The sequence below is a fragment of the Anas platyrhynchos genome, chromosome 1, assembly GCF_047663525.1.
Source record: "Anas platyrhynchos isolate ZD024472 breed Pekin duck chromosome 1, IASCAAS_PekinDuck_T2T, whole genome shotgun sequence".
In the NCBI taxonomy this organism is placed as follows: Eukaryota; Metazoa; Chordata; class Aves; order Anseriformes; family Anatidae; genus Anas; species Anas platyrhynchos.
Window position 1 is genome coordinate 81,590,691 of NC_092587.1, and position 21,916 is coordinate 81,612,606.

General features: G+C 41.2%; 1 protein-coding gene across 6 annotated transcripts in view; it reads left to right on the plus strand.

The window, feature by feature from the left end:
* EPHB6 (EPH receptor B6) overlaps window positions 1–18,546 on the plus strand; it is an 83,617-nt gene extending 65,071 nt beyond the window's left edge. For all 6 annotated transcript variants that reach the window (XM_072043165.1, XM_072043163.1, XM_072043156.1 and 3 more), the window contains 4 exons: window positions 5,744–5,893; window positions 6,043–6,236; window positions 7,402–7,557; window positions 8,133–18,546. In XM_072043165.1, the coding sequence (XP_071899266.1) occupies window positions 5,744–5,893; window positions 6,043–6,236; window positions 7,402–7,557; window positions 8,133–8,241 (609 nt within the window). In that variant the 3' untranslated portion in view covers window positions 8,242–18,546. The remainder of the gene's footprint in view (window positions 1–5,743; window positions 5,894–6,042; window positions 6,237–7,401; window positions 7,558–8,132) is intronic.
* Window positions 18,547–21,916: the final 3,370 nt, after the last annotated feature.

Below are 21,916 nucleotides of genomic sequence, written 5' to 3' on the forward strand. Positions count from 1 at the left end.
CCAGTGGGATGGAGCCTTCTACTTTGTGGGCTGTCTATTCCAAACTGTAACTGAGAACGGTAACTGAGAATCTGATCCACTCTGCCATGTGAAATAGAATCATAGAATGGCTTGGGTTGGAAGGGACCTCAAAGACAATCTAAATCCAAACCCTCTGCTATAGACAGGGATGCTACCCAGTAGATGTGGTTGTCCAAGGCCCCATCCAACCTGGCCTTGAACGCCTCCAGGGATGGGGCATCCACAACTTTTCTTGGCAGCCTATTCCAGTGCTTCACTACCCTTACAGTGAAGAATTTCTTCCTAAGGTTTAATCTAGATTTGTCCTCTTTTATTTAGGATCATTTCCCCTATCATTATGTAATTGAGCAAAAACTCACTCCATCTTTTTGTAAGACCCCTTTAAGTATTCACAGGTTGCAATGATGTCTCTCTTGAGTCTTCTCTTCTCCAGACTGAACATCCCCAGCTCTCTCAGCCTTTCTTCACTGGAGAGGTGCTCCAATCCGCTGATCATCTTTGTAGCCCTCCTCTGGACTCGCTCTAACAGGTCCATGTCTTTCTTGTGCTGGGGGCCACAGGCCTGGACACAGCACTCCAGGTGGGGCTTCACAAGGGCAGAGTAGAGGGAGACAGTCACCTCCCTAAACTTGCTGGTCACACCTCTTTTGATGCAGCCCAGAATGCAGTTGGACTACTGGGCTGCAAGCATGGAATATCAGTGCATTTCTTTATGGAATGATGGTGAATAGGACAAACTACATAAACTGGTTATCTTTTCCCTTTTATTGGCTTCTTACAGGAAATTAAAAGGACTGAAGGAGAGACTGAAGCCTGTGCTACCACCTTTAGAGGAAAGAGGGAGGTTGTTTTTGTTCTATAGAAAAGATAACCAGTGTAAATATGTATGAGCTTACTACAAACCACCAAATGAACTTATTGCCCATGAAATTAAGGTGCCTGTTATACATACTACGAATAGTGGGGGGCAGATGAGGGAGAGTAACAGGTGGGTTGAAACTACCATTTAATATGCAGGGGATTAAGAAGAATTCAGTCAGTGAAAGAAGAGACACGTTTTAGATGTGTATGTTTTGAAGAACTAACACTTCAGTCATTTCATCTGTCAGGTTATACCTGCAAGTCGGTAAGGTTGAGATAGAAAGAAGAAAGACTTAATGAAAACCTACTCAGTTTGTCTGTTGTTGGAGTTGCAGGTTTTGATTGTTTACATTATGAGTTATGGTTGTAGTAGACTCCCTCTTGAGGGGAAATGATGCACCCATCTGCAGACAGGATAGTCTTTTCAGAGAATTTTGCTGCCTTTCCAGCACTCAGGGAGGTCACTAGAGTACTGAAGAACTTAGTACAGCCTTCAGAGTATTACCCACTCCTGCTCTTTTGTGTAGGTACCATCATATTGGTGGTGCATCAAGAAGCTTCAGGTCAATCAAAAGGGGAAGATTACTAAAAGGATTCAGGTGCTCAGGTAGTGTTTTTCTCTATCCTCCTAGTAAAGTGAAAGACACTGGAAGGAACAAGCAAGCTCAGGATATCAATATCTGTCTCCAACACTAGTGCCTTTGCTAGAATTCTATGCTAGAAATTCTTTGCTAGAAATGTTTTTTTTGCAACCACGGCAGATTCTCCAAGACACAATGTCTGCTGGGACCTGACAGGATCCATCTATCTAGGTGGGAAAATGTTTATTTGCCTGTAAGCTAGCAGTACTGATTGAGGGGGCTTTAAATTGGATTGACAGGGGAAAGCTATACTGCCAGGAATGCTGTAGGCAAGTCATGGGATGGCGCAGTTAATGGGAGCATTTATGCCTGTCCAGAGAGCACTGAGGGTTTGGGAGCCCATCTGAAATGCCTGTACACCAATGCATGTAGAACAAAGAGAACTCTCTGAAAGAGAAATGAGAAACAAACAGGAGGAACTTGAAACTTCAGTCTGTTCCTAGATCTCCAATGTCATTGGTAATAGTGACACTTCGTGGAAGGAGTCCCCTTACTGGAGTACTGAGACAGAGGGCTATAATCTGTTTAGGAGAGATAGGCAGGGCAGATGAGATAGAGGAGTTGCAGTGTGTGTAAGGGAGACGTCTGATAGTACAGCCCTTTCAGTTAGGAATGATGTGGTCGAAAGCCTCTGGGTAAGGGGCATGGACAATAAAGAAGATGTTATCATAGGTTTCTGTTGTAGTTCACCCAGTCAGGATGATAGTACTGATGAGTAATTTTATAGGCAATTAAAGAAATCTCTGGAACAGTAGGTCTTGTCCTTATGGACCTTGTCCAAATTTTTGATGAAATGAGGAAAATGGTCAGTAAAGTTGTTACCTTTGGTTTTAAGTGAGCAAATTTCAAACTGCTCAGGGAGTTATTTAGCAGGGTCTCCTAGGAATCTGCTTTTGAGGGCTTAGAGGTCCACATGAGATGGGTACTTCTTAAGATCCACCTTATAAAAGCACAGGAGCTGGCAATCCCACTGAGTTGTAAGTCAAGTAAGCAGGGCAGAAGACCTGCTTGACTGAACAAGGAACTTCTCTTGGAATTCAAGTAGAAAAAGAAAGCGTATGATCTCTCAAAGCAAGGTCAGGCCGTATGGGAAGATTACAAAGCAGCAATTTACATTTGCGGCAAGAAAACATAAAAGGGAAAAACTCAACCAGAGTTGAAACTAGACAGATATTTCAGATAATAAAAAAGTCCTTTTTCAAGTATGTAAATAGCAAGAGGATGTCTAATGAAAATATTGGACTATTACTGGATGAAGTTAGTAACTTAACAAGCAAGGATCACAAAGCAAGTGATGCACAAAGCGATCACTCACAAACCACTGACTGATGTCTAGCCAGACCTCGTGGAGCAGCGGTCTTCCCCCCACAGCCAAGTCCCTCCCTTTTTACTTTCCAGCATGATGTCATGTGGTACAGAATAGCCTTTTGGCCGGATTGAGTCAGCTCTCCTGGTTCTGTCCCCTCCCAGCTTCTTGTGCACCCCCAGCCCCCTCGCTGGCAGGGCAGCATGAGAAACTGAGAAGTCCTTGACTGAGTGTAAGCACTGCTCAGCAACAACTAAACATCAGTGTGTGATCAACATTATTCTCATTGTAAATGCAAAACATAGCACCATACCAACTACTAGGAAGAAAATTAACTCTATCCCAGCTGAAAACAGGACAACCATGACTGGGGAAGCAGCAACTTTCCATTTGTTAACACCAAAATTACAAGGAACCAGCTGTATCAGTTGAATGTTTCTAAGTCTACTGGGCCTGCTGGGATTCATCCTGGAGTACTTACACCTGCTTAGCAGATGTTATAGCAGGACCCTTCTCAATTATCTACCAAAAATGCTGGGAAGCTGGGGAGGTCCTTGCTGCCTGGAAACTAGCCAACATTATCCCAATTTACAAGAAGGGCATGAAAGAAAACCCTGAAAATTACAGTACAGTTAGTTTAATTTCAGTACCTGGGAAAATTACAGAGAAAATTATCCTCCACTCCAATGAAAGACACTTAAAGAAAAGGGCAATCATCAAGCCCAGGCAACATGGGTTCATGAAAGGAAAGTCCTTTCTTACTAATTTGATCTCCTTCTGTGATAAGATCACCTGCTCAGCAGATGAAGGGAAGGCAGCAGTTGTAGTTTTTCTGGATTTTAGTAAGGCTTTTGATACTGCCTTTCACAGTACCCTTCTGGACAAGTTGTTCAATTGTGAGATGAATTAGTACATGGTATGTTGGGTGAAGAACTGGCTTAACAGTAGGGCTCAAATGTCTGCAGTGAATGGAATTATATCTGGCTGGCAGCCAGTCACTAGAACTGTTCCCCAAGGCTCAATCTTGAGTCCAGTTATGTTCAGTATTTTTATCAATGTTCTCAATGCCGGAGCTGAATGCATCCTTATTAAAACTGCTGACAGTGTAAAACTTGGAAGTGCTGCAGACTCTCTTGAGTGACAAGAAGCTTTGCAGAGGGATCTAGATAGACTGGAACATTGGACCATCACAATACTATGAGAAGATGCTATAAGAATGCTATAAGAAGGGAGATTCTTGTCAAATTGTCAAGAACAAATGCCAGATTCTGCACTTGGGACTGAGTAATGCCAGACATAAGCACAGACTGGGAAATGAGTGGCTGGAGAGAAGCCCTGAAGAAGGGGATGTGGGGGTGCTGGTTTACAGTTGGCTCACTATGAGCCAGCAGTATACCCTGGCAGCCAAGAGGGCAAACTGTATTCTGGGTTGCATTACATACAGCGTAGCCAGACAGTCAAAAGATGTGATATCCTGTGATTATTATGTGAGGGCCACAAAGATGGTCAAGGGGCTGGAGCACCTCTCCTACAAAGAAAGGCTGAGAGACCTGGGGCTGTTCAGCCTACGGAAAAGAGAACGCTTTGGAGTGACCTCATTGCAACCTTTCAGTACTTGAAGGGGGCTTATTAAAAAGATGGAGAGCAACTATTTGCTCAATCAGATATTGACAGGACAAGGGGTAAAAGCTTTAAACTAAAAGAAGGGAGATTTAGATTAGAGGTTAGGAGGAAATTCTTCACTCAGAGGGTGATGAGGCACTGGAACAAGTTGCCAAGAGAAGTTGTGGATGCCCCATCCCTGGAGGTGTTAAGGCCAGGCTGAATGAGGCCTTGGCCAACCAGATCTAGTGAGTGGCATCCCTGCCTATGGCAGGGGGGGTTGGAACTAGATGGTTCTTGAGGTCCCTTCCAACCCAAGTCATTCTATGATTCTGTGGTATGATTATCTCACCACATATTGCATTGGTCCGGCCTCACTTGGAATATTGTATGCAGTTCTGGGTAACACAATTTTAAAAGAATGTTAAGATACTTGAATGGATCCAGAGGATGGCAACAAAACTGATCAAAGCTCTGGAAGGCATGTCCTATGAAGAGTGGCTGAGGACATTTGGTTTGTCTAGTTTGGAGAAAAGAAGGCTAAGAGGTGACCTCATTGCTTTTTACAACTTCCTGAGGAGGGCTGGAAGGGAAGTGCTCATCGTTTCTTCCTGGTATCTAGTGACAAAACATGTGGCAATGGCTCAAAGCTCTGTCAGGAGAGGTTCGGACTAGACATTAGTAAAAACTTCTTTACCAAGAAAGTAGTTAGACACTGGAACAGAATTCCTAAGAAGGTGTTTGATGCACCATGACTGTCAGTGTTCAAGAGGCATTTGGATAATGCTCTTAGTGATACACTTTAACTTTGGAGTAGCCCTGAAATAGTCTGATACTTGGACTTGATCTTTGTAGGTTCCTTCCAACTGAACTGTTCAATTCTATTCTGTTCTGTTTTATTTTACATGGTTTTAGATTTCCAAATCATTGAGACTTTCAGGAGGATTTGACTATCTGCCACTTCTCTAATGCTGCTAAGAAGAGCTATAAGAGTCAAATTCCATTTTTGCTAAGGATTTGTAGTTGTCAGGGGGCATGATTCTGTTGTTTTGGTTAGTTGGTTGGTTGTGTGTTTTTTTGTTGTTGTTTTATTTTTTTGTTTGTTTTTCATCTTCATGTGTAGGTAGAACAAGGCAGAAACCTTTGGCATAGTTTAAATTTAACTATTGATTTCTACAAGGCAACATTACTGAATTGGCACATCATTTCAGAGTTGTGTCATGCTACTGGCCTCTGACCAGGTCAGTGATGTCTTTTTCCCTGGTAGTTCTTATCTCACTAACATTCTGGTTACTCCCTGACTGCTTTCTAGGGCTGCAAAATTCCCATCCGTTGGACTGCCCCTGAAGCTGTCCAGTATCGCAAGTTCACCTCCTCCAGTGATGTCTGGAGCTATGGCATTGTCATGTGGGAAGTGATGTCCTATGGTGAGAGACCTTATTGGGACATGTCCAATCAGGATGTAAGTTTGGGAAATGGTGGGAATGTGCATCTACCTTTCTGCTCTGTTTCAATTTGAGTAAAAGAAAGTCATACACTGCCAAGTGACTGAAGCTTGTTTGTCTTTTATTTTCCCAACTGTGATAAAACTTAGTTCTTCTTTTCCTGCAGGTAATTAATGCTATAGACCAGGACTATCGCCTGCCACCACCTCCGGACTGCCCAACTGTTTTGCACCTGCTGATGCTTGACTGCTGGCAGAAGGAGCGGGTCCAGAGACCCAAATTTGAACAAATAGTTAGTGCTCTAGATAAAATGATCCGCAAGCCATCTGCTCTCAAAGCCACTGGCACTGGGAGCAGCAGGTGAGATGAGGATTTAGTGTAAAATAATACATGTCTCTGGATAGGCATCACAAGGAAAGGAAGGCAGTGAATCAGACATTTTTCCAATCCTTTCTTCTGGGATTGAGATCAATTAAGAAAGGAAAATTTGCAGGGGATGGTTGGAAGAACTGTATATCCTGATTCACTTAGTGGGTGATGAGGATGAATTAGGAGCTGTAAGTGCTGAATGTGAAGAGAGAAAGATCTTGATATGGTGAGGGAGCTTTGGGGTGGAGGGGATGAATGATTTCACAAAACTGTGATTGCAAGAGGTGATGAAGGACAAGAAGACCTTAGATTGTGGAGAAAAGAAATTCTCTAGCTAAAACTAATGAAAACTGCAGCTTGCATCCCACATTTTCCCATCTGCATTTTGCATCCTGATGGAGGCAGGAGGTCAGCAAAGGAGAAGTCTTGGGGTAGAGGTGTAAATGGAGCCAAGATTATATAGCTGTTGGACTGATGATGGAATTAATCCTGGTGGCCTGGAGGACTTCTGCCATGGTTATAAAACTCGGCCCACTGCAATACACTCTACATCCAAGGGCAAGGAGAAGTGTGTGGTAATGCCCAGTTTACTAGAAACAGCACAGAAAGTGAGTTATGAGTTGCTTTGGGGCAGATTCAGATGCCAAGAAAAGTAGAAAATGCTAGTGATTTATCTGGCTTTCTACTGCTCTGTTCCACCTGGTTTGTATGGGAGCCCAAATGACACCGTCTCCTAGGTTACCTGCAGAGCCAAAGAGCACATTCTGGAGAGGGGTAGCTAGTCACAGAGATAAAGGTACAGGGTCTCATCTTTGTGCCTTGGAAACCTCCTCACTGAAACTCTTAACCTAGATGACAGGTCTAGACCCAGGAAGTGTGGAAATATCTGGTGCAAGAAGTCTTCACGCCAGAGAGAGTATAAAATGGGAAGGAAAGATCAATTGCTTAAGTTGGATGGATTGCTTTTAGACAGAATAGGGAAGACAGATAATCTAGAAACATTCCCCCATCAAGGTGGGACTTTAGGAATCAGGTCGTGAAGAACAAATATAATGATTTTGCTCCACTGTATGTTATCCCTCTCATAACTCTGACCTTACAAGTGTTGTCAACTGATGTTGGTAACTGGGGTTTTTAGAATCTGCCTCTTTTGCAGACCATCTCAGCCTCTCCTGAGCAACTCCCCTCCAGATTTCCTTTCACTCAGCAATGCCCATGAATGGTTGGATGCCATCAAGATGGGTCGTTACAAGGAAAATTTTGACCAGGCTGGTCTGATTACATTCGATGTCATATCACGCATGACTCTGGAGTAAGTATAGAGGCAGAAAGAAGGAGATACTATGTGGAAAGTGAGAGGTATGGAATAAGGGCTATATGAAAATATATATGCGTAACAAAGGGAGAGAGACTACAGAGAAAAGTAGCTACTCTTTCTTGCATTTTATTAGGGCCTCTAGATGCCCTCCATACCACTGTATATGTGCAATCTGTTTCTATTAGCATTAGAACTTGTCCCATGTAGACTACAAAATATATTGTCACTGTTACAGAGACGCTGTAACATCAGAATGTTCATGAGAGCTGACATAGGTAATAAGCACTTACAGGGGATTTGTAGAACTAGCCATGCCCCTGCTAGGTTGAAGTGTTATGCAGAAGACAGGACCCAGGAAAAGGTTTCTTTTTGTATCCTAACCTTCAGAGTTAGCCCACACCCCTTCTGCCCACACACATTTTCCAAGCAGAAGCAGAAGTCTTGTTAAGTGCTTCTCAGACAATGGCGAAATCCACATATATTGATATGGAGTTACAGGGAAAGAGACTGGGAATGTGCAGAGTAAGAAGCCTGTTTTAACACCTTTTTCACCCTCTATTCTCTTGCAGAGATATCCAGCATATTGGAATCACCCTGGTTGGTCACCAGAAAAAGATACTGAACAGCATTCAGCTCATGCGAGTCCATTTGAATCAGCTTGAACGAGTTGAAGTATGATGTTTAAACCATCCTTACTCCATGGGTCTCAAATTCTGGAAGGGTTCTAGGAGAATTCAGAAGAATTTTCACAGTAAGAAAAAGAGTTGGCAAGATGCTCCTTGAAGACTTAATGCACCCAGAGAGTGGACATTACGTGTCCCAATTCATCAACAAAAACAGAATCTTGCCATGATTTGAAAGCAGAGCTAAATAACTGGTGGCATTTAAATGTGGCTGACATCATACGTTAGGAGTAGATTGGGGGAGGGAACGTTATAATAACGTAGTGGGGAGCTGGAATAATAGTTTGGACAGATCACAAGCACCTGTTAGTTCTTCTCTGCTAACTAAAGGTATCAGATAACTTTACAAAGCCATTAGCAGGCTTTATCTGTGGCTGGGAGTCCAGCAAAGCTGCAAAGACATAGTAAAAGGTTACAAACAATGCCGTTTTTCCAAAAGAATATCATCATAATGTGAGAGAGGGCATCACTTGTGATGGGAAAATCAATTTCCACTTAGTGCACAACATGTAGTAAACAATGAGACCTGGTAATTTTTACAGAGGTTGAGAGTAAAGGGCTCAAAATTCTATGCCATTTCATGTGCAGTTCTGGGGTCTATTCCATGATCCATGAGGGAAATTTACTAATCCACAGTGAGTCCTCGATGCTATGCAGCTTTATTTATGGCACTGCAATGGAATCAGATGATAAGGATTCCTATAATCCATACTGCTGGATCTGCAAGTGGAGAGGGAAACAAGTAGGTTCTGATTCTTGCCAAACCATTCTTGAGAGAAAAGGTGTAAGTTGCAATATTCTGATATCCTGAGCACTGGAATTTGAGCTTCAGTGCTTTTTGACCTCCTTACAAATATTGACAAGAGTGAGAGAAAGAAATCCAAAGTCCTTTGTTGTTGAAAAATGCTTGCTCCCTTCCTCACCCTCACCAGCTACAAAAGTTGACACAGATATTAGTTGAATTTTTTTTTTTCTGAAGAAAATGTGGACCTGCAGTAGTCAACTCCAAATAGACAATTGGATCAAGGGATATGAAACTCTTTCACAAGTTCTTTTCAGGAGTCAGCATGGCATGGTACTAGTCCCAGCAGTAAGTTCAGTCCCTAAAACAGGAATTTGAATTTTCTCAGGATCACCCATGCTGTCTGATTGGTAGTGCATGAGAATGATCAGAAGAGATGGGTTCTCTCCATTCAGATAGACTAGTACCTGCTTAAGGAAAGCAGGTACTAAGGAAAGCCTTCAGGCAGGGGCAAAGTGTCAGGGTTTAGGACTCTGTCCTGTGTCTGTCCCTATACAGGAGTATGAAAGTGGAGCTTGAGAGTAAAACTTACAGGAGTATGAAAGTGGAGCTTGAGAGTAAAACTTGTAAACTAAACACTTGTCCACTTCACCAACGCATAGGAAAGGAAATGGAAATGGCATTGTTAAGCAAGACCCCAATGAAGACATTGAATAAAAAGATGCCTTCTTTGTGTCTAGAGAGGGAATTGCCCTAGCTGTTCTGATCTGTGCATGTCTGTTGGTTCACTGTGAACTAGTCATCAGCTTAGTATATTTTTCTAGCTGTCAAGGTTAGAGTAGCACAACTTCTGCAGGACTAACTCCTGTATGGTTTTAAGAATTCCCCCAGGCACACAAGTTATTGCCCAGATTTCTCCATATGACATCTATAATATGGAGTGCATAAGAAGACTGAGTAACTGGTATCAATGCCTAGACCTTCATGAGGGCATTAGGCTTTTGTGAGGACTCAAGAGAGGTACACCTAAAAGAAGTGATAATATGTTGCAAAGCCTAATAGCATTTCTGCTTGAACACCACCTTTTTCCTATCTGGAAACAGAAAGCAACTTCACTTCAGTGCAAGCTGTTTCATAATTATTCCTGATGAGGTTCCTTGCATTTGCCTTCATGTTCTCCATTGCTGGACAGTCTTACAGTAGATACAATCAGCACCAATATGTCAGTTCATGTATTGTCCTGGCAAAGAGGGTATCAGGTAAGCTATTTCCCACCTGTTCTGCTTTGGTAAAGGAATTCTCAGCCAGGAGCTACATATCTGTGTGTTCCTATCTCACTAAGCCATGGCTTGTTTATGTCAAAAGTGGGCTCTGCTCACCTCTTGATATTGAGGAAAGGCTCCATGACAGTGTTTGGCATCCAAGTATCCTCAGTGTATGTGCATTATGATATGGCATGCACCCTCCCTTTTTGTTTTGTTTATTTGATTTTTGAAATTCAAGGGTGTAGTGCTTACTTTGACAGCACTATACTTGGGCTAGCTGAGGGAGCACAGGCTGCTTAATACTACTGAAGGAGAGCGAGAAGAGGCTGTCCCTTAGTACAAATGTTCAGCAGATGAGACGATCTAGAAAGAAAGAAGGTGCTATAGCTTCCTTGGTCCCAGAAAATTCACATGTTGTTAAGCTCAGTGAAACCTCTGGATATGGTGGGAAGTGTGGAACAACACCAGGGAATTTACCTATTTGCCTTTAATAAGCAAACAAAGGTGGGGCCATCCCTCCTGCTGAATCTTCTTTGGTCAGGTATTTCAGCCAATTAATCTAAGTTGGGGCTAGTATAAATGAATGCATCCAGCTTCCAGCCAGCCAGCCTTTGGCATGCTTTCTCAGCAGTCACTACACAGCTTTTATGCATACAGGTGCAACTGAGAAGGTGCAACAAAAGCGGTTCTTTCTCTTCACTGAAACCAGCTGATATTGAAGGCAATGAGCTGTTCACATCTATGTCATGCTTGCAATTGTACATGACTATCAAGCAGCCTAAGGATTTTAGATTGCATGCAAATTTGAATCTCTAGATGTTAAAATGAAGCACAGATAAACAAACCTCACGTCCTACTAAAGAACTACAGTCTAATCCTTCAATCCTTCACTTTTCAACTCTGTATGGAAGAAATAACGACACTCCTGTGTCATTGTCACTCAGAATTTACTTTTTTTTTTTTTTTTTAGACATTCAGCATCTTCATGCTCTTTGTATGGAGCTGTTTCACTTCTGGGCTTTTCCTTCCTGCTGCAGGGAGCTGTGAAATCACTGTGTGTCCACCTTTACAGCCTGTTGTAGTCTGTTCAGAGAGGAATTACTCCCCCTGGTGTACTGCTTCCTGAAACACGGAAGAAGGCTTAGCAGCCCTCAAACAGCCGTGTCCCCTATCTCCCTTTTCTGCGTGATGAAAACAGAAAACTCTTCCTGAAATATCCGCAGTTGAAACATGCAAATTCATGATGACATATCAAAATTTCTTTCTGGTTTCTGCCATGGCCTTGTTCCTTGAACAACATGGTCTTTTGGTCAACTGCTTTAATAGCAGGTCCCAAATACAAGTACAATGAAGTGGCATCTTGACATTTATGTCTCAAGTAATTAATTGAGTTTGGACTGTTATTTATGTCTCATGCACAACTAAGTGTGCTTACATAACCAGGATAAAGCTGTTTGCTTCCAAAAACTTGGATTTTTTTCTAGTTTGCAGTGGCACTAGAAATTATTGTTGGCTAAAACTAGATTTTAGTTATAATCAAGCAACTCTTCCTCGCTATGTTTTGGAAACTTAAAGAAACCTATTACTGGCCATACATTTGGGGCTCTGTAAGTGAACAGAAGATTAAAAAATAAGCAAAGCATAGAAGTCAGATAATTTGACAGATATGAATGAAAAGGCACTACCTAAAATAAACTATTTTAAAATAGATCTGCTAGTGCCTGTTAAAAAAAGGACAACATTTGTAATATATCCTAATGTCTCTACTATAAGCTAAGTTGTAAAACTGTTACTGCTATAATCTGCCATCTCTGCAGATTCATAACAAGAAAGAACAATAATAATGATGATGATGATAAACAAATGTGTTGTTTTCCCAATGAAGAAAGCTACAGTAGAAATACCAGCAGTCGAACAGCTGAGAACAATTTTTTTTTTACTTATTAAATATTTTCGCAAACTGAAATATCTGTCAATCAAACCTATCACTTAGCAAAATAAATGTCAGTGTAGGGACATAGGATCAAGCAAACATCAGTTTAACTGCATGCACACAGAACTTAGTTGGAATGGAATATTTATTGTTAGATTGATAGACTGATTTTTTCAAATTTAGGATGCTCTTTAGATCTCTCTGGAAAATAGTACTAGTTTGTTAAGATAAGGCTGAGGATATTAGGTTGAGTAGCTTCCTACAAATATTTATCTAAAGATCAATGAAAAGTTTATGACACAGCTCTTACCTGGACACAGGCAGTGCAGCACAATTTGCAAGCTGAACTGAAAGTTCAGCTTTCAGTACCATGGACTCATGTGTAGTCCCTTTTCTTATGCTTGTGAGATGATGCCTTCCCTTCAGAAAGTATGCAGATATGCTTTTGCTATGCCTTTTGTATGATAGTAATAATATCCTTAATCTTTGTTTGATAAGGTCTAACAATGTGAAATTTCCATACCACCTGGTTATCATCTTGACACTTACGTGGGACACATTATTTAAAGGAGTATAATTCAGGAGTGGGCGTGAATGGAAAAAAACTGGATGATATTCAAGATTAAGCATGAAGAGGCACTTTCTAACAAGGAAGGTTTATGGAGCTGTGACTATACAAAGACATTTACTTAGGACCCCTTTAAGCTGTGTTCCTTGCATCATCATGACCTGTAGATAAAAATAAGCTACTCAGGGCATGGGAGTGGGAACATGATTTTTAATGTTCTGATGCAATCTTTTTCCTGGTTCTTGTTCAGCCTAAGATTTCAGAACTCCACACCGGATCCCAATAATCCAATTCTGCATTATGTTGTTTCTTTCACTGGGTCTCACTTTTTAGAACCAGGTAGTCCTTCCTGATAGGTGTAAACACATGAATTTACTGTGATTAGCTGTCTAATCTAACAGAATATATCTGAGGTATACATCTGTTCTCTAGACAATAGCTCTGACCACAGATTCCAGAGTGAGGACAGAAGCATCATGGAGGCTTCCTCTCCAGCATTACAGCAGTGGCAACAAACTATTAAATAAATAAATAAATAAATAAATAAATAAATAATAAATAAATGAGTAAATGTTTACAGGCATTGAGGGATGCAGAAGCAGAAGAAATAGGTGAGTATTTCCATAGCTGCTATAAGACCAGTGTAGGAAAAATAAAATCCACCTGTTCTAATTACCTTAGAAGTCAAAAAACATCTAAATGTACTTCTCATACCATTGCTCATAAATACTCAGTTCTTCCCTCTGCCAGAAAATCCACAACTCTTATCAACCAAATGTGCCTCACATGTCAATCGGACTCCAATTCTACTCCTGCCAGGACTTGAAGCAGTCTGTCTTTTCCAACACACTCTTCAAATTTCAAGATTATGTAACTGAAAAGTTTTCTTACCTGTGCTTTCCAAAGTTCATCCTGCTTATGACCATCTTCCATTGGATGCCACCCATCATGGCAACGAGCAAGTTGAGCATAAGGAGAGTGGCAATAACGGCAAAGGCTAAATAACTGATGCCACAAATGAAGGGTAGGTCCACTTCATAGCTGGCAGGTCCGTCAATGTTGCTGAGGAAGAGCTCAAAGGTACTGAAAAATGCCATGGGATAGTTGTAGAAGTGGCCCAGCTCATCAGGATCCTGGGTCTTGCAGATGATGTAAAAAGCTAACAGAGAAGAGAGAAGAGGAAGAACTGGGGGAAGAAAGTGGGGACGGAGGGAGAAGAGAAGTATTATCAAGGCCTCACCAGCATAATCTGGCCATCTTTGTAAACTACAGCATCAGATATTAGTCCAAACAGTAAGATCAGTCAGTCTTGTCTCCTATGTATGTGTCCTGTTTTCAGCTAGGACAGCTTTCTTCCTAGTAGTTGGTATGGTGCTATGTTTTGGATTTACAATGAGAATAATGTTGATCACACACTGATGTTCAGTTGTTGCTGAGCAGTGCTTACACTCAGTCAAGGACTTCTCAGTTTCTCATGCTGCCCTGCCAGCGAGGAGGCTGGGGGTGCACAAGAAGCTGGGAGGGGACAGAACCAGGACAGCTAACCCAATCTGGCCAAAGGACTATTGCATACCATATGACATCATGCTGAAAAATAAAAAGGGAGGGACTTGGCAATGGGAGAAAGACCACTGCTCCTCAATGTCTGGCTGGACATCAGTCAGCAGGTGGTGAGCAATTACATTGTGCATCACTTGTTTTGTAAATTCTTTATTATTATTATTATACCTTCCTTTGCTATTAAACTGTCTTTCAACCCCTGAGTTTTACTTTTTTTTTTTTTTAATTCTCTCCCCCATCCGACTGTGGAGGAGTGAGTGAATGGCTGTGAGGTGCTTAGCTTCCTGCTGGGTTAAACCTAAACAGTCCTTCTGGCACCTAACTTGTGGCAAGAAGGGTTATGATAATGACAGATCTGATCAGAGTGTATTAAAACAAAAATGTCATCTGTATTATATAAATTAAATAGTTGCTGGTCACAATATAGTTTTTTTGTTTGGTTGGTTGGTTGTTTTTGTTTTTTTTTTGAGTAGTTGTGCTTGTTCTCAGAGCTGTGTTATGTAATCCCTTATTTTCTCTCTATGTTCCCTGTCATGCTGTTGATCATCTCTGGGGACTGGTTTAAGGTTATAATTTTGCTGTACTGTGTAACACTAGCTTATGATATGATAAAATTACCAGTCTTGAGACTAATCTGATTACAATAGCTCTTGAGAATATTGAATATCCTTGGGGTGTTCAAGCCAGCATGGTCCTATTGTTATGTCTCCTGAATGTGTTTCAGATTTTGTTTAAGGTTAAAATACTATTTAAGAATGCCACCCAGAGATCTGCCCTGAGGCAGGATAGTTAGGAGTGGCAGGGAGTGTGGGAAGCTGTGGGCAGGCTCCTAGAACAGTGGACACTTCCAGTGCTTTGAAACATCACCCCTGAACAATGCAGAATCCCGAAGAACTAGTAAAATATTTGTAAAAATCTATGCTGTCACCCTGGTAGTTCCAGAAAGACACAAATCACTGCAACATGCTGGGGCCTGGCCCATACCCTACAAAGCCCTGTTCAACAGTATTCAGCATCCTCAAGGGGAAGAGAAGTTCTCTAAATCTTATGACATAACAACAGGCAATGCACCTACCCCAACCCTCGTGACAGGTACTGCAGCTGAACCAAAGAACCAACTTGTGCTGATATTACTGACCCCTATATTCAGGAAGAAACAATAGATGCGAGTCAACGTATTTAGAAAGGGAAGAAACTTCTACTAATGGAAAGGAGGAAGAAGTTGACAAGGCAGCCTATTCTGAAGCAGGGCCATCACAAGAACGAAAGAGGCAGAACTAATAAATGAGGTAGTAACCACCTGATCCCTATCCCCATGAGCTGTAAAGATATGTGAAAAGATTTAATCTGTCATTCAGACAAGCACTTTGTCACCTGGCTGTTCTGGTGTTGGGATAATGGGGCCAGTAGCCTGGAACTGGAGTTCAAAGAAGCCAGGTGTCTGGGAACCCTTTCTAGGGAAATGGGCACAAGCCCTGAGTCACTGGAAGTGACTCCTGTCAGGTGTGAAGGAAAGATATCCCTTCAAGGAAGATGTTATATGTTTCAGGCAACTGAAGTTCCATAAAGAGAGGTATCCAGTACTTGAGGGAATTAGCCATGCTGGAGGTGATTTATGGTGACCTGGACAACAACCTGTTATCCAAAGATTCAGATGAAGTCAAGTGCAGGTGACCCATGTGGCAGAAGTTTGTACAGAGCACACCATTGCTGTATGCCAATTCATTAGCAGTTGGATGGCCAACTCCAGCAATATGAAGAAAGTCTCTCTCTCCCTGCAGGCCTGTGTCTAACTGAGGAGAAATTTTTCCAAAAGGTTCAGCAACTCACAGAGAACATGTTTTCCTTCCCAACTGTACGAACCACTATATCAGCCATTAGGAGCAAACATTCCTCTGCTCAAGAGGGTACTGGATGCACCAGTACATTGACTGCACCCATTGACTGCACCAGGGCTGGAAACACAGTCCTATAATTTGTGATTGACTGTTACGGACTGCAGTGGAACAGGGTGAAGCTCCTGAACAATTGTAATACTTTGACAACATGTGTGGGGCAACACAGCAAAAGAAGTTTCTGAGAAAGGGAAGGAAATTGTCAAAATCCATCTGAAAAACATCTTGCCATAAAACAAAGTAACAAAGGACCTGCACAGGAGATACTGTTTTTAGGAATAAAATGGCAGGAAAAAACTGGTCACAATCAAGATTTCTTTTTTTTTTTTTTTCCTTTTGGAGTTGTTTGCTTGTTCTCAGAGCTGTGTTATGTAATACCTTACTTTCTTTTTTCTTGATCACATCCACTGGGATCTAATGGCATGGCATTGAATGGGTATATCACATCCCTTATCACAAACCAGCCTCTTGGAAAATCAAATAATATGACTACACTGAGAGCAACGGGTGCTGGGACATTTAAGCATTGGGATACACATTTAGCAAAAGTCACCTGGTTAGTCAATGCTAGGGGATCTGCCAATTGAGCTGCCCCTGCTCATTCAAAACCCTTACAGACTGTACAAGGGTATGAAGTCCCTGGACTGCACACAAAAAAACATCATGGGGAAGACAGTTTGGGTTGTTTCTGCTGCAGGCAAAAGCAAACTTATCCTTGGGACTGCTTTTGCTCAAGGACCTGGGTGCACTTGGTGGGTTAATGCAGAAGGATGGGGAATTCTGATTTACCTTGAGGTACACTTCAGGGGGATTTGATTTTGGGTGAGAATAGCCAATGACTTGATTCTTATAATGTTAATTGCTGTATAATGCTGCATATAATCACTACTATAATGGCTATATGCCATATCAACAATATTAAAGTAAGAATCACCTAGATTAATGAAGAATAAATTTAGATGGAACTAGGCGAAGTGCAACAGTGATGGAACTAGACTTGAATTCAGCAGCAACAATCCAACACCACACACTATCTCTCCTGCCCTGAATGACTTTTATGACAGATGGAACCCAAAGTCATGGACTAAATGAACTCATTGGACATTTTAGAGCACTGGCCCATAGACAAAGGGAATGATGTCTGTGTTTATACATCAAAAGACAGGAAAGGTGGTGGTGATTAATTTGGATGTATTGGAAAGTGTGGGACCTGAGCATAATGTGGATGGCATAGAAAAGAGAGTGAATATTCTGGTTTTTGCTGGGATAGAGTTAATTTTCTTCTGAGTAGTTGGTATGGTGCTATGTTTTGGATTTACAGTGAGAATAATGTTGATAACACACTGATGTTTTAGTTGACCCAATCTGGCCAAAGGGATATTCAGTACCACATGACATCATGTTGAACAATAAAAATGGAGGAGTTGGCCAGGGGACTGCCACTGCCTGGGGACAAGCTGGCATCAGTCAGCAAGTGGTGAGCAATTGTATTGTGCATCACTAGTTTTGTATATTCTTTATTATTGTTGTTGTTATTGTTGTTGTTATTTTTCCCTTCCTTTTCTGTCCTGTCTCAACCCATGAGTTTTACTTACTTTTTTTTATTTATTTTTTTTCTGATTCTCTCCCCCATCCCACTGTGGGGGAGTGAGTGAATGGCTGTGTGGTGCTTAGCTGCCTCCCATGTCAAATGACAGAAGTATGCATATGTTTAAGTTTATTTACTTGTAACTACCTCAATAAGCCCTTCTTAGGATCTTTGGTGCTCCTGAGTTCAAAATTCTATTATGTTTGTTTTTGATGGGCCAATATTCTGTTGTCACTTCCTGATCTATCCAAACAGGTTGGAACAATATAAATTTAATGGCTACATCATTCAGAGGTTTTATTGAAAGACAATCAAAACGCCTGGCTTTGCTGTATTTGTTCACATATTTTATGAAATTCTAGGGAACACATCAATAACACAGTAAATTCATATTGTCTCTGAAGAAGAATGAGAAGAATGTAGATTCTCTCTTACTATGGGGTACAGTACTTTTTCAGAAGTTGAATCAAATTCCAGCAGTCCTCTGCTCTTCCTCTGAATTCATACCCTGAATTTAGGTCCACTAGATAATCTTTCCTTTTATGGAACCAAGTCAAAATAACTTTGTGGGCAGCTATATTAGGTCACTTATAAATTCTTGGACTGGGTGAGCAGGAAAGGACAGAAAAATGAGAAGGAAGGAAAAGGAAAAATGTGGAGGATAGAAAGGTGATAAAAAAAAAAAAAAAAAAAAGAGAAAGAACAAAGTATTTGCGCACAGTCATACACATGTATGCTGTATAGTCACATCTATGTGTTCGAACTTGACTTACACATATCTTGGAGAACAAAATACTGCCTTTCCAGACATATATTCCACAGAATTCTGTTGATGGATATTTGAAATATGCTACCTCTTGGAAAATTTTGTTAGCCTTTAATACCTTCTAGCTTGTTTGTAGCACCTTGTTAGCTGACATATGCAAGGATCGTGCCTGTCATGAGCTAGCAGAACTGAAGTATCTCCAAGTATCATCTGCAGGTTAGACAAAGTACTAGCAATAGGACAAGTCATTTCACAAAGAACCCTGAGCACCTTGTGCAGAACAAGGAACACTGTCAGATCTCTTAGTCAGATCTCCTTCACTCCTCAGGACATTACATTTTACCCTTTTACCCGCTGTTGAGTTTAATTTATACTTGACTGAAGGATTATTTGCTAGAAAGGCATCTAATCCTGATTAATTCAGGAATGATAATTCTACCAGATACCTTGACTTGATTTCTCCATGGCTACTTAGTTTTATTATTGCGGTAATCTTTAACTGCAATTTGCCTTGCACTGTTTTTGTGCTACCAAATTAGAATAAAGAACTACTTGTAATATGGTATTTCTGTGTTTCTTGCCCTTATCAGGTCCCATCTTCCTTCTCTATACTCTAAAAAATTGAAATACTTAGATGGCTCCTTGTCACACAGATCATTTGGCCCACACACTATCATTAAGGTTCACTTCTTTGATGTATTTTTTGAATGTCGTTTTTAATTGAATATCAAGACCAGACACCATTGGTCTGGTCTCACTAATACCATACATGGAAAGAAAATTAGCCTCTCACACTGATTCTATTCCCTTTTTATCCATCCACAGATCACAGTAAGGCTTTTACAATTGATTTCCTTGGCCACTAGGAAACCTAAATCCTTGTGAGGTCAATGCTTTTCAGAAAATCCATTCTAGGTAGAAAGAATATGCACTTTTTTTTTTTCTCCAGCTGTCACGGAGTAGCATTAGATTATTTTACAATGCTTGTCTGTCTTTAATCGGTATTATCAATCTATTCTGCAAAATAATAGACCATAGTCAATAAGTCATGTTTGAACCACATAGGCTCCATTTTATGAGAGCTTTGGTATCCACATCTCAAACCATATACAAGAATCACCTGAATTAAATAAAATTTAGCAGTGTCAGCCACATCTTCATAAGGCACAACTTTTTGTAATTGTTCTGGACCTCCTTGTCAGAAGAATCTGGCAACAAGCTACTCCTGAGCATTAAGCATTACACTGTCCCAGGTGCAGAACCCCTCCAGAGAGTCAACGGCATCTCCCAGTTTAGTATCATCAGTGAATTTTCTAAGGATGCATTCAACTCCTGCATCCAAGTTGTTGATAAATATGTTTTAGAACTAGCACTAGAATTGATCCCTGAAGAACAGCATGGGTGACTGGCCACCAGCCAGATGCAGCCACATTCACTACAACCCTCTGAGCTCTTCTGTTCAGCCAGTTGACTACCCAGCCTAACATAAAACCTGTTCATCTCATAGTTGGACCATTTGTCCAAAAGGATGCTGTGAGGGATGCTATCAAAGGTGTTACTAAAATTCAGAAAGATTACACCCATTGCCTTCCCTTCACCCACTAAGCAGGTGACTATCATAGAAGGAGATAAAATTACTAAGACAGGACTTTCCCTTCAAGAACCCATGTTGACTGTCTGATAACATCTTTGTTCTTTAAATGCCTTTCAATGGCACCCAGGCTAATTTGTATAGCTTTTCCATGTGCTGAAGTTCAATTAGCACATCTGTGATTCCCTGGGTTTTCTCTCATGCCCTTCTTGTAGATCAGTATAATATTGGCTAGCTTCCAGTCAGCAGGGGACTCCTTAGACTCCCAGAGCCTTTCTTGAGGGGGGGTCTAGCTATAACATCCACTAATTCCTTTAGTATTCTGGAGTGAATCCTCACAGGACCCATGGACCTAAGAACTTTCAGCAGATAAAACCAGTTCTTTCCAATTTTGGTGGTCACAAATGGAAAGTCACTGATCACCTAACCATGGTCTTCCAACTCTGACAATTGGGCTGCCCAAGGTCTGTCATCAAGATTAAAAATTGAGGCAAAAGAAAAATTAATTAAAAGCCTCTGCCATTTCCTCATCCTTATTTTTCAGGTGACCATCTTCACCAAATGTATGTCCAATGTTTTCCCTGACCTTGTTTATTTTTTTTTTTTCTTTAAAACTTTGGGACCCAGGAGTTGGACTTGATGATCCCTGTGGGTCCCTTCCAGCTTGGAATATTCTATGATTCTGTGATTGATGGGTTTTTGGTTAAGATCTCCATCAGTCAGCACAATGAATCTCTCTGATCACAGAAAGCACCTGCTATGAAAACCTTGTTTTCCTTGAACTCTTATTGCAGTTGACATACTTGAAAAAGCCTTTTTGTTTGTCTGATGCTACATTGGCCAATGTCAGATCAATGTGAGCTTTGTCTTTTCTTGCTTTCTCCCTGCAGATACAAACTGCAGCTCTGTAGCCTCTCTGTGAAGCCTGACCTTGCATCCAGAGAGAAAATATTTTCTTTTTTGTGCCCTAGTTCCCGGAGGAATTCCCTGTTCAGCCAAGCTGGCCTGCTACATGTACTTGACTTATAGCACAATAGGATTGCTTGCTCCGCAGCTTTTAAAAGGTAGTTCTTGAAAAGTAACTAGCTTTCATGGACCTCTAAAACTCCCTAAACAGGAGATTCCTAAGGGACACGATTAACCATCTTCCTGAGTAGCTTAAAGTTTGCTCCCTTAAAATCCAGGGTGGCAACTCTGCTGACATTTTTATTGTATCAAATTTTTTGAACTCAACTACTTCATTATTGCTGTGGCCTAGACAGCCACATACTATCACCTCTTCCACAAGGCCTTCTTATTCTCCAATAACATATCTAGGAGGGTACCTTTCCTAGCTGGCTCACTAAGAACTTGTGATAAATGTTAAGTCTATGTTATGTTTTGGAAATTGAAGTCTCCTGTAGGGATGAGAGCAACCGATGATGAGACTCCCCCTAACTGGCTATAGAATAGCTAAATCCTGCCATCACCATGGGTGGGTGGTGTGAAATAATTGTCTAAAGTGACTTTGAAATTAAACTTATATTCACATTTTAAAGAAAAGGTACAGCATTGAAGAAGCTTCCAGGGTGAAGTGTAGCTGCACGACGAAGAAATTCCCTAGGCCTCTAACCTTAGATGTTAATCACACTGGGGGAACCTCACGTGCTGACTCTAAGATGAACAGTACAGAGCGTGGAGCAGAGTGGAAACACCACAGCCAGGCTCTGTGATAAATGGGAACTTGGTTGCTTTTGTGCACTCTGGAACTGATAAGCTGCAT